The sequence below is a fragment of the Alosa sapidissima genome, chromosome 8 (genome assembly GCF_018492685.1).
Source record: "Alosa sapidissima isolate fAloSap1 chromosome 8, fAloSap1.pri, whole genome shotgun sequence".
Lineage (NCBI taxonomy): Eukaryota > Metazoa > Chordata > Actinopteri > Clupeiformes > Clupeidae > Alosa > Alosa sapidissima.
Window position 1 is genome coordinate 22,157,741 of NC_055964.1, and position 12,444 is coordinate 22,170,184.

General features: G+C 44.6%; 2 protein-coding genes across 6 annotated transcripts in view; one reads left to right on the plus strand and one right to left on the minus strand.

Annotated features, from left to right (window-relative positions):
* The window catches only part of rtkna (rhotekin a), a 55,900-nt gene that overhangs the window by 26,707 nt on the left and 16,749 nt on the right, over positions 1-12,444 (plus strand). Inside the window, exon 1 of one of the 5 annotated variants that reach the window (XM_042100817.1) lies at positions 6,150-6,232. The exons of the other annotated variants lie outside the window; for them this stretch is intronic. Coding sequence (XP_041956751.1) covers positions 6,224-6,232 — 9 coding nt within the window. The 5' untranslated portion in view covers positions 6,150-6,223. Of the gene's footprint in view, positions 1-6,149; positions 6,233-12,444 lie in introns of those variants that run through there. 5 annotated transcript variants of the gene reach the window in all.
* The window catches only part of LOC121715283, a 1,382-nt gene continuing 351 nt past the window's right edge, over positions 11,414-12,444 (minus strand). The window contains exons 1-4 of the mRNA XM_042100820.1: positions 12,300-12,444; positions 12,084-12,170; positions 11,802-11,898; positions 11,414-11,635 (exon numbers count right to left, since the gene is read on the minus strand). The exon at positions 12,300-12,444 is cut by the window's right edge and continues 351 nt beyond it. Coding sequence (XP_041956754.1) covers positions 11,837-11,898; positions 12,084-12,170; positions 12,300-12,444 — 294 coding nt within the window. The 3' untranslated portion in view covers positions 11,414-11,635; positions 11,802-11,836. The remainder of the gene's footprint in view (positions 11,636-11,801; positions 11,899-12,083; positions 12,171-12,299) is intronic.

Below are 12,444 nucleotides of genomic sequence, written 5' to 3' on the forward strand. Positions count from 1 at the left end.
CTGGTGTTATCAAGAATAGTGGCGGTGTCACAGAGCTAGTAACTATATAGGTCAGCTCTTGGGAGAAATGCAGCCTCTATTTGGATGTTCTGTGGACCATGGCTAGTGTCTGTCTGTGTGTGTGTTTGTGTGTGTGTGTGTGTGTGTGTAATGTGTGTGTAAGGGGTGTGTGTGTGTGTGTATGTTTATGTAATCTGTGTTTGTGTGTGTTTGTGTATGTTTGTGTAATGTGTATGTGTGTGTGTCTGTGTGTGTGTGTGTGTGTGTGTGTGTGCTGCTGGTACATTTGCTGCTGCTTCCTAACATTACATGAAGCCCAGAGGAAGAGAAATACATACGCAGACCAACCGCACACACACAAGCACACATACAAATACAGACACTCTGAATGGTTTGTTGGGTCGCCTTCGCTCTCCAACCACACTGCTATTACTGTAAAGTTGATCTTCATCATCCAAGTTCGGCCTGCCATGAGAATCCACAGATTTGACTTGGCTGAAATAACAGTGGGTTTTTTGCTGTGATGAAGGAGGCCGATTGTTTATTTTTAGGACAGAGTGATTTCTGTCTGTGGTGGCTTAAGACCAGCAGCCCTGGAAAAAGGAATGATGTGCTTGTGCAGATAGCAAGTCAGGAAGAGAGAGAGAGAGAGAGAGAGAGAGAGAGAGATGAACGACTGCAGTGGTGTCAGACTGACTGAGAGGCAATGAAGGGGAAGAGGCGCTGCTGTTGCTGTTTGCACTGTCTCTACGGTATAGTCAATATGATGCACAAGCAACCCGAGCACACATCACAAACATTTGCTTGTTTGTTTGTTTCCCCATCAGTTCATCACCTAACATCCCTCTTGCACACATACAGAAGATCTAACAGTGTCAAATATTTCCTCTGTCACAATTGAACATTATATTAGAATGTCCTTTTGATGAATGGATGGGGTGCTAACATAAACAACCTGTTCCTGCTATCTGACAGATGTTGAAGTACAGTATTGTACTTGGTCCTGTACTTGCTGAAGGAAAGATGTACAAATAAGGGGCTGGCAACAGTGTGTTTAAATATACATACTCCTGAATTATTGAACAGGGAGGAAATGTGTATTAGCCCTGTGTATAAAACTGCGCTGAAAGGAATGGCTGCTAGCTGTGGCACTATTTGTATTACTTTGTGACACTCAGGCAAAAAACACCCCTGACGGCAGTTCTTTTTCATTTGAGTTCCTTGTCTTGGGGAATAAAGGAAATGTCACTTTGAGCCTTTGGCAGCACTGGTCAGGAAGAGCTTGCCGGTTTGACCTTGGGCCTCGCTTTGTACAGTAGCAAGTGAATAGAGAAAACACATCTATGTCATAGCATTTCAATGTGATGTCTGTATCCTAGGCATTTGTCAAGAGCTTCCTTTTGCGTGTGTGTGTTTGTGTGTGTGTGTGTGTATGTGCGTGTATGTGTGTGTGTGTGTATGTGTGTGTGTGTGTGTCTGTGTCTGTGCTATTCTTCCGCCTATCTGTGGAGACCTCTGTGTCCTGGGCACTTCTCCACTATGGCATATCCTGCACGTGTGCTTGCTTGCTACTGCTGATATTTCAGCACTTCTATCTGACTCATCGGAAGCAGTCTGCTGATCCCCCCCCCCGGTCTCGTCATGTCGTTATGTTCAGCTGTTTAACCTTCAGTATGCGTTGTGCGATCGTCCCGGCGACCAGGTGTATATTTTATAAAGAGGGCCTGAGGGATGTTCATTATGGTGCATAGTTCTGCTGGGTGACCTGCTGCTTTACACCACGCATAAGAATAGGCCTCTCCAACGCACACTGCTGGCTCACTGCCAGAGCATGTAGGCAGTGCATGCCTGTGTGTGTGTGTGTGTGTGTGTGTGTGTGTGTGTGTGTGTGTGTGAGAGTGTGTGTGTGTGTGTGTGTGTGTGTGTAAGCCTGTGTGGGTGGGTGGGTATATACCTGTAGGGAAGAGAGGGAGCGAGAGTGTTTCAGCAAGATGCAGCATGAAAGGTCGCTCTCTAAAATGCCTCACAATCATGGTGATGCTGATTATTTCTCTCCTGAGACACAAATGATATTCTACCTGATTTAATGTTAACTTACCTGACTTAATCTGTTGTTTCTGATGCTGCGCATGCTGCCAGTGTCGTCGGTCACTGACACAGACCTGCACAAATTAGCATTTTCCTCCTTTTGCCACTCGTACAAAATTCCAGCCCCTGGCTGTGACCAAAGCCAACCACTCTTCACTGAGCTTAAACACCTTTATGTGCTTATAACTACACAAACATCTTGTGCCTGGTTCAATCTCAAAAGGATCTATTGAATGGGCTGTGCAGCTTGAGTTAGAGTATCGCTGCTGTTTGTGTAAATGTCACGGTGTGTGGATGTGAATGTATTTTGTTCCATTATACTCTTTTCACTGGGTGCATTTTGTGGGTTGGCTATGACGACCAAGGTCATTTTCCAACTTGCTGGAAGTAAAAATCCAATTGTGCTCTCTAAGCCAGGTGTCAGATTGGTATGTAAATGCCTCACTGTGCCAGAGCACTGACTTGATTTTGTGTGTGCGGTTGTTTATCTGAGCTTCTGTTGAAGGTGGTTGTGAGATCACACACACAGAGGAACAGGTGTGAAGGTGAGCGTGTGTGTGTGTGTGTGTGTGTTTGTGTGTGTTGTGTGTGTGTGTTTCTTAACCACAATCCTTGGGATTCTCAAACCCTGTGGTTGTCTGCTAGTTCAAATTCAAGTGAAAAGATAATTGCAGTGAATTATTTGCTTTGACTAGTGCAGTGAAGCCAGTCCACTAAGCCTGTGTTAAGAGCATCCACTCATGCCCTGCATATTGTGCACTATATAGTAACTAACCATAGTTATTCTCTAGTGCTCTAAGTAGTGAGTGTACCATGTAGTGATTGAATGGATATTCTGAACATAGGGTAAGGGAGATGAGCTGAGGGGAAGTTGTGAGCTGCAAAGAGCGTTAGCATTGTGGTGGCAGTTATCCCTGCCTCAGTCAGGTTAGGCTATGTAGGCCAGCTGCCTCTTTTGAATACTCTGTTTTGCCATGGTTTAAAAGGTTAAAAGGATGGTGCTTACTTTCAGGTGTAGTGCTGTGTTACACACAGATTTTCTAAAGGCCAAGCCTCAAGCTGTTCAGGTCGTGCCAAACAATCGGTCCAGGCTTCTGTTGTGGACAGATGAACTGTCCGGTGACGCGTGGTGCTGGTTTTTGCCACTGACACATAAGTACCCTAACCAAATCAGCTGTCTGCATCTGTGTCATGCCTACAGAAATGTGTGAAGCGCCACAAAAAAAGGGTGTAGATGATCATGAAGACAGAAGATGTATTGTTCTCCTAAACATTTAATATGTCATTTGTAATACTGTATATGATCAAATTGGCTGAAATAGATTTAGTTATTTTATGAGGACTCACAATAGTCATTATCAAATTTTATACTGAGGAATATTTTAGTTGTTGAATGGCCACAATGAGCAAGATGACTCCACTGGATGGAGGAGTTTTTATTGGATGGACGGATGGACTTGTGCTCTGCCCAGCCTACTCTGATCTGACTTAAGAGAAGGGCCTGCCTTTACTTAAGGGCCCTGCCCTGGCCTGCACTAATCACACGCCAATGGAAAAGTTATTTATATGTACACCACCTTTCCAGGAATAGGCTGTCTTGGCATAGTGAAGACAGTAGGTGGGATGAAACCGAAGCAGCCGTTATAGTGTTTAGTCTAATCAAATGTCTATGTGTGGTTGGTTGTTTATCTGAGCTTCAGTTGAAGGTGGTTGTGAGATCACACACACAGAGAAACAGGTGTGAAGGTGAGCTTGTGTGTGTGTGTGTGTATGTGTGTGCGTGTGCGTGTGCGTGTGTGTGTGTTTGTGTGTGTTTGTGTGTGTTGTGTGTACATGTGTATGTGTAGTTTCTTGGCACACTAATCAATGCATCATCTATCAAATCTGTTTGTTTGTTAGGACTACATATCCACCACACGTCCTCGATTTACCCTTGCCGCAGCGCCTACCCCAAGGTCACCCAAACAAGCCCACTCTCCACTAGTCAGCACACTCTATAACCAGCAAGGGCTTTTTAGCGTTGGAGATGCAGGGAGCGCTTAGCCCTCTATTAGCCGCGTGATCTGATTAGCGGCGATTTGCACAGCCTTCCTCAGAGGGGAGGATAAAAGACACGTCGGTGTGTGTGTGTGTGTGGGGGGGGGGGGGTGGAGAGCCAGGGCAGGAGGGACAGATTAGCTCGGGAGTATGACGAGAGTGACGCGCTGCCACTTCACTTGGCCCACAGGCCCAGGAGATAAAGAAGAGCTTGTAAGGGTGTGTGTGTGTGTGTGTGTGTGTGTGTGTGTGGAATGGTGGTGGTGGTGGCGGAGGGGTTAGGAGCATCCCACCTGCGCTGCAGGAGGCCTCTCGCTCACCTCCTCGGCCCGGGCCTGCTCTGATAACCCAAGCAGGGATCAGGTCCCTCACGTAGCTTTGTGTGTATTAGCTTTCTCTCCCTCTCTGCCTGTGTTCTGTAAGCATGTGTGTTAGTGTGTGTGTGTGTTAGTGTGTGTGTGTGGGGGGCTTTTGTTTGAGTACAGTAGGTACATGAATGTGTGTGAGCTTCGTGTGTGAGTGTGTTTGTACATGTCTTGCACTGCTTCACTTTAGGTCCTATTAAGACGTGCTCTTTTTATCTGTCTGCTTTACCAGCAACTTCCATCAATAGTAATCCGAGTCTTATGTAGCTCTTTCACAACAGTTAGGCTGTTCTGATCATGTTCTGGGCTTATAGGAAAAGCTGGATAATCGACTGTTGACTGACTCATTATTGTGTAATGTGGATCCATGCCAGCCAAGGTGCTTTCCTATGTGCTATGATTTGTAGGCATAGTGAAAGAGAGATTGCGGGATAACTGTTGACAAAGGTCAAAGCCGTTAACTGTCAAAATGTTTTTGAGGCTGATATACAGAGGTTACTCTGCCATGAATGCAGCGAGGAAGTAAAACGCTGCCAGAAATGTCATTGAAATTTTTTTGTTTTTCTCGTGACAAAAACATGTGAAGAACTAATGCTTACACTGCAGATGAGATGGATTTCCTTTATGCTTGTGTGATGTTTTATAATGTATTTCTGTATCTGGTATCTGGCCTTCGAATGAAAGGCTGTGTTAACGGAATAGAGGAACACTCTTAACATTCTTGCTGCAGTCAAAATACAAGATGCCAGAGAACCTTAGTATGCAGCTTGGCTAATATTAGGGCCTCACATGCTCCTAATCCTGCAAAGACCTGACAGCTGGCATTGTGCTCTATGCTCTCTCAGATTCACTCTGTCTTTTCCCTGTAAAAGCTGTGCTGGTGAAATGAAGCAGCTTCTCATGGAATGTGCTTCTTTATTCTATGCTTCCATAGCTTCTTCAGGTTGAGTCTCTATGCATGTGTAGGTCATAATATAAAGGGCTCATGGGTAGCCAGCGTGAGTTGATATCCAGTAGGCTGTCTAAATGGATGATCTGGTTGTGAGTCCATAAGCTAGTTTCCATTCACATGTGCAGGCTGTAAACAAGCATACTCATTCACACTCAGACACACAGGCTGATTGCCACACATACTGTATGCACGTTTTCTACCTCTCTCTCTTTCTCTTTCTCTCTTTCTCCCTTTCCCCTCTCTCTGTCTCTCTCTCTCTCACACACACATACATTTTCACATAGATCCACGTCATGCTTTGGTAGTCACACCAGACCTACATCATCCACAAACTCACACATTCACACAGAAACTAGAACACACATGCCCAATCGAGAAGCATACGTTTACCCTAACATACATAAGCACGTATGACAAACATGCATACACATGCACATGTTTACCGATACTACCGTAGGCCACACACACACACACACACACACACACAAATACTCCCACAATTATTCGTGGGCTGTGAGCCCAGCTGCACTGGAACTTTCAGTGGAACTGTGTGTGTGTGTGTGTGTGTGTGTGTGTGTGTGTGTGTGTGTGTGTGAGAGAGTGAGTGTGTGAGAGAACAGCTGGCCGTAGGGTCAAAGTCACACACAGTCCACTGTGCCGGATTCACACGCTCCATTGTTCCCTAATAACGGCGCGTATTTAGCCCCACAGCCCCCGTGCCCGGGAGGCCAATCACAGCACCCGGCATTCAGCAAACGCCTCCACCTTCACAAGCACCACAATGCCGCAGGTGAGACCTTTTTTCCAACCATACTAGGCCTGGAGATTGGGCTGTTTTTTTTTTGTGTGTGTTTGTTTCGTTTGTCAGTAAAAGCAGGGACTGATGTCATTCAGGGCTGTGGTTCAGTGGCTCAGGTCCACTGAGGCGAAACGAAAAGGCAGCCTGTCCCAGCGTATAGCTCCCACTGCTGACAATACCACAGAGGGGTTGTTTTTGTCACGGTGTGAGAGAGGCTGGATGTGTAGCCTCTTGCTCGTTTGTGTGATTCAGAGCAATTGATGACGTGAGCGCTGGAATTTGCGCCTTTTGCATAATTGAGACGAGATTGAGTGTGACGTTGCATGCGTGCGTCTGGGAATGTTGTCTGGAATCTAACGGTGTGCGTGTTGATTGTCCACCACAAGCACGTCACAGACTGTGAAGAATACAGACTTCCTAGCCTGAAACACATTGTTTCATAGCTGAGAGGTGTGTTGTGTTGCGTGTGTTTGCGTGTATGTGCATTTGGGATTTGGGTGTGTATGTGTGGTGTGTGTGTGTGTAAGTATGTGGTGTGTGTTTGTGTGTTTATGCGTGCGTGCATATGTGTGGAATGGTAAGCAGTTATAATACGCTGGAGCTGGATATTATTGGCACCCAGAGCTTGCTAAACAGTAAGATAGCTTAGCCTGGAGCAGACAGAGCCCTCTACAATGTGTGCATTAATAGAAGTCTGCTGATGTGGGCTTTCCCCAGCCCTCGTGACCCCACCCTCACCTCCCTTCACACACACACATACACACACACACACACACACACACACATACACATACCCCTTCTCCATCTCCATTTCAGCCCTGCTCATACCACAGCCACGCCCGTGGTGGAGGGCCGGAGAGCGGGGGCCCTGAGCCACTCCACCCCACCCCGCTGAGGAGCCGCGAGCACTAGGGGAAGGAGAGGAGAGGAAATGGCCTGGGCAGGGAGGAGGAAAGCATGGAGAGAGAGAGAGAGAGAGAGAGAGACAGAGAGAGAGGGGGGGGGGGGGGCAGGCACATAGTTGTGGCCGGACTAATTGTAAAGTGGCTTTCTGCCCCGGTTCACTAAAATGCTGATGCGTGGGAGTGTTCAGGAATTCACGGTCCTTTTTACTTTGTTTTGCTTTAGAGTGTTTTTTTTTTGTTTTTTTTCACTTTTTTTGCTGTTTGTTCATTTTAGGATTTTCTATGAAAGGCTGACACTCTGTGGCTTCTGCTGAGCAATGAGAATGGACAGCAATTATGTTCAGGTGCACCTCATGCTTTAAGGAGCAATATCCTGTATCAGATCCCAGTTTTGGTTTGGGGTGTATCCTATATATCGCCATAATCCCTGGAGAGAAGTTCCAGAGGTTTCTGAACTGGCTAATAAGATGGCTTGGGTTTCCGTCTGGGGTTCTAAGGGTGAGCCCTGTAGATTTACTGCTGAAGTTCTGGATGTTGAGTAGGGATTAACTAAACACAAAGTCTACTCCATGGTCCTTGCGCTGATCATTATGCTTATGGTGTGTCGTTTTCATTAGAACACAGTTGCTCCTGTCAGTCAGTGGCACCATAACAGCAGACAGGAAAACACGGCTCTGGGCTCAGGATATGACCTCACAATGCTTGCATTTTTAAGAGGGGGGAGAGAGGGGGCATTGGATGGAAATGCATTTCCTTTTTTCACAAACAACTCTGTCACAAATCAAAATAGTCTTTCAAAGATAATACACACATGTTTGTGTTGGACACAGAGACATTGGAAGATAGATGGATTTGTACTATGTGTCCCTTTGACAAATCACCTGGATATCCTCTCTCATTAACAAGTTGTATCCATCAAAGCAAGGCCCTCGTGCCACTGCCTCCCACTGCATCATGTGACCTGCTCTCTGAGTTTTGATTGGTTGAGGCTGGAAGGCCTGTGGCTTGAGTGAGAAGTCAGGGGTCACATATGATTAGGGTTGCAAAGGGGCGGAAACTTTCCGGAAACTTACCATGGGAAGTTAGGCTGTGGAATTTTGGAAATATTCCAAATTGGAAACTTTAATGGAATTAAAGGAAATTATGGGAATTTACGGGAATTAACTGGGAATTTTGGGTAATTCATACAAACTGTTTCATATACAAACATTAACATTTTGTTTCGTAATAAGCAATATGATTTGTATGTTCCTATTTTCGCTTAGCTTAGCATACAAAGCTAGCTAGCATGCTTGTGGGAATCCCATTCTCTGCCTATTGTTCACTAGCGTGCTAAACTAGCAACACTGAACTGCCCAAGATACACCACACCACTCAACAACAAAATCCTATTGGTTGGAACATTTTTTTCCCATGCACATGAACGCACCATAAGATTCCTTTATGTCTAGCCTATGCTAAATTGCTGTGTGCATGTGACTGACTGATGTGCAGGGTAGAAATTCGACTGAAATTGCATTAAATCAGGTTGTTTTAACTAATATTATGCTGCAAGATGGGGTTTTGTCCACTACATTTAAGTTCCCTGTTATAGACTAACTTGCCATATTAAAAATTCCCAGTTTATTCCCATTAATTCCCGTTTATTCCTGTTAATTCCCATATATTACCGTTAATTCCCATGGAAAGTTTCCAACTTTGAAAATTCCTGGAATTTTGCAACTCTACATATGATCCTCTGCAGAGGTCTGACATAGAAAACACAAACAAATGATTAAGGGTGTCTGTCCCAGAGAGGATGAGGCATTCTGGAGGTTTACTGTTCCAGGATAGCCTATCCCTGGAGCCCACCCCCTACAGTCCCTGCCTTTCACACGAACATGCAATATATTTACAAAAGACTTCTATTTCTTTAACATCTACAATGTTCATAGACCATCTCGGGAGAATATTTTAGTTTTGTCACAGTGACTATGAATCATATTTGAATATTCAAATGACCGTTAATCATATTTTGAACATTCAAACAAAGTTTGAAATAGCATGAAATAGTTAGTGAACCTGTTGTTCCTTGGTCTTTATTGTTCAGTATCCGTTCTGAGTGTGTAAACTCGCTTTGCTACCTTCTCCTTTTTTTCTGCTTCTGTTCCCAAGCCATTTGGTAGCCTTCTGCAGAGGCGGATTTGCTTTCACAACCACCATCCACTACAGCTTTGTACTGCTAAACCGTGTATTGCGCCCAGCGCTCAGCCTGCCAGCGTTCAATACAACAACCTCAAGCAACAGCAACAGGAGCTCTGTGCATCTTTTTGAAGTGTAATAATTCCTGTGTACTCTCTCGCTCTGTCCCACGCTGTTGGATCGGTGTGTATGTGTGTGTGCAGATAGAGATAGAGATACAGAGATCCAGCCACCCCAAGCCTGCCCACACTGCATCCATCACGTCACCCTGCTTCTCATCTCTCTCTCTCTCTCTCTCTCTCTCTCTCTCATCTCTCACTCTCTCTCTCTCCACTGGCCTGCCTGCCGGCCGGCTGTTGCTGACTTTGCTCATGTGTCCTCTGGAGCTGCGAGAGCTGGCACATGGTGCACAGTGCTCTGGTGCCCACGCTTAGTCATTCATCAGTACCTCTTGGTCATGCCATCCATTATTATGACCTGCAGGAGTGAGAGAGAGAGAGAGAGAGAGCGTGTGTGTGTGTGTGTGTGTGTTGGGGGGGGGGGGGGGGGGGGGGGGATGCGTCTGGCTAGAACTTAATGGTCCTAGTTGAGGCTCCTTTCATGTGCTGTACTGAGTTGGTGTTATGAGCAGGGATCCAGGTGCTTTCACCACATGTGAGAAATGATGCCACCCTGTCAGTCCAGCCCCTGGATATGAGTTACAGTTCAAGCAGACTTCTTGCCTGCACTTACCACACCTGTAGAAGAAACCAGGTCTGCAGCCTGTACCGAGACAAGCCTCGCCTCTGGAGTAGATCTTGGTCTTATGTAGCACAGAGCCACATCAGACCAGGACCAGATTTATTTAATAAATGGGTAATGCTGAAAATTCATTGTGATCAGATCAGCATAAAGTAATGTCCATATGCATAATAAGGTATTGCTCAGTAGTCCTTGTGGCCGTCATAAAGCCTTGTTTTGATGTGTTAGCAGCAACATTGCAGTGAATCACTGATGAGGGTTGTCACCACTCGCCACCCTTAATCTCTGTTTTGTAAACCTCTTCAGATCCTCCACTGCGCCTGTGTCCCTCCCTGTTTCGTATGTCGCTTCATCTGTGTGTCACTTTGTGTGGTCTGCAGGCAATATGAACTAGTGTGGATGTGTCATCACATGGTAGAGGCAAAGGCTGTTTGAGGGCTACAGCCTGACACAGGCCGACATACTAAGGTTGATGTTGATAAAATAAAATAAAAAATTAAAATCAATCACATAAAGTAAACAAAATGCCCATTTAATGGCATTTCTGTAGCAACAGATTGTTGTTTGAAGTCCAGAAATGCGAGCAGCCAAGATGTTTCCATGGCCTTTTGCCAAGGGTCAGTGGTCACGGATTATTGAGGCCAGGCGGAAAGATGGGGCAAAGGTCACGCCTTGGAAAGGAATACTGAGGTCTTTGAAGCTTTGGTGCAGATGAGTTCTGCAGTCTGAAGATGGGATTAGGTGTGGTGACAGACTCTGGCTTTAGAATAGACTAGACTTTAGAGTCCTGCTCATGTGTTGACGTCTGGTTTGTTGTGTGGGCTAGACACAGTAAGGTGTGGAAAAGCAAGTTTATTCATAGACCATAGGCTGAGGCGATTTTAGGAGAATGGTTCAAAACATGATAAGATGTGTAAAATTCTTTAAAATGATGTTGCTTTTTTCATTTAAATGGGATCTATTAGTAAAAATGGGATCTATTAGTAAAAAAGAAAATAATGATAAAAAAATAAATTTTCATCCGGCTCCCTCCTGTCCCCACACTCTGGGGCAGATGTACGAAATCATTACAGCATCTTTCTGACATTATTATATTTGGTATTCACATTAAAATATTGCATGATGGCCTTTTAACGTCTTACTTTCACTTTTTTAATGTCATCCACTTCCCTACGTATGTAGTTTAGATGCCTGCTAACCTTTTGAGTGTATTTGTTGTAGCTGCACAAATGACTATAGTAGGCTATTTTTTATAGTGGAGTGTCCTGCATTATCTCTGTGTTTGATGACATCTTATAAGCATGTACTGTATTGTGCGGCATGAAGACAGTTAAACATATTTATTTTATGTAGAATCTCAATGAGATATCAATGCAATACATCAAAACAGTTTTAATGATAATAATGTAATAATGATGTAATATAATGTAGGTCAGTTGAAGGGCATCTGAACAGTTGAAGGATGTTGCTTGACAGTAGATATTTATTGGCTGTCCACAATGATGTAAAGCCTGTCCTGCCTCCCATGGGCTTCCCAACTGTTCACATTCACACAAGCCCAGCCACCCTGGAGCATTAAGAAGATGTTAATTAAAAGAAGACAGTCATTATAATTCTGATTATAATTATTGTCAATTGGTTTTATATTTGTATTGTATTCTTGGTACAGTGCCAATTGAATGGTTGGCCACCCCAACAATGATGACATTTAACAAAGATTATCTTAGGCTTACTATAATTAGAGGTGAGCCCATGATCATTTGCTAGGTCAAGCAATCAGGTGGTCAAGGCCCCACTCAGCTGGGAAATGGTAACTGGAGCCAGGGCCAGCTGTGATGACGACAACAACAACAACATCACTTGAGTCAAACAGGCAGCAACATTCGACATTCACTTATTTTCTCAAAATCCTCCTGTACATGGATTGAGCCTAGTCCTACACTACAAGACAACTTCAATAAAGATTTCCATTAAAAATATAACTAGTAACGGAATAACCAAAAATGTTTACTTACAGTAAATGATGGGCATGTTGCTGCAAAGTACAGGACCATCTTGGTCCGTTATTTCCCACCACATCTGGCCATAGGCCACAAGCCAGCCTGTTAGAAAAGGTTTGAAACAGTTTACTGTGGACATGAATAAGCAGTTTATGATCAATTCCATGCCCATAAAAGCTCAACTATGGGCATAAGTTTGTACTATGAGGTCTATGCTATTTGTATTCTTACTTGCTGGTTCAGCAGACTGAAGATCCTCCACAGCCAGAGTTTCCTCCATATTCGCCCTCTCATTGGCTGATTCAGCAGGCTGAAGATCCTCCTCTGCCAGAGTATCCATGTTTAGGTCATCCATGGTGTTTTGTCCCCATCCTCT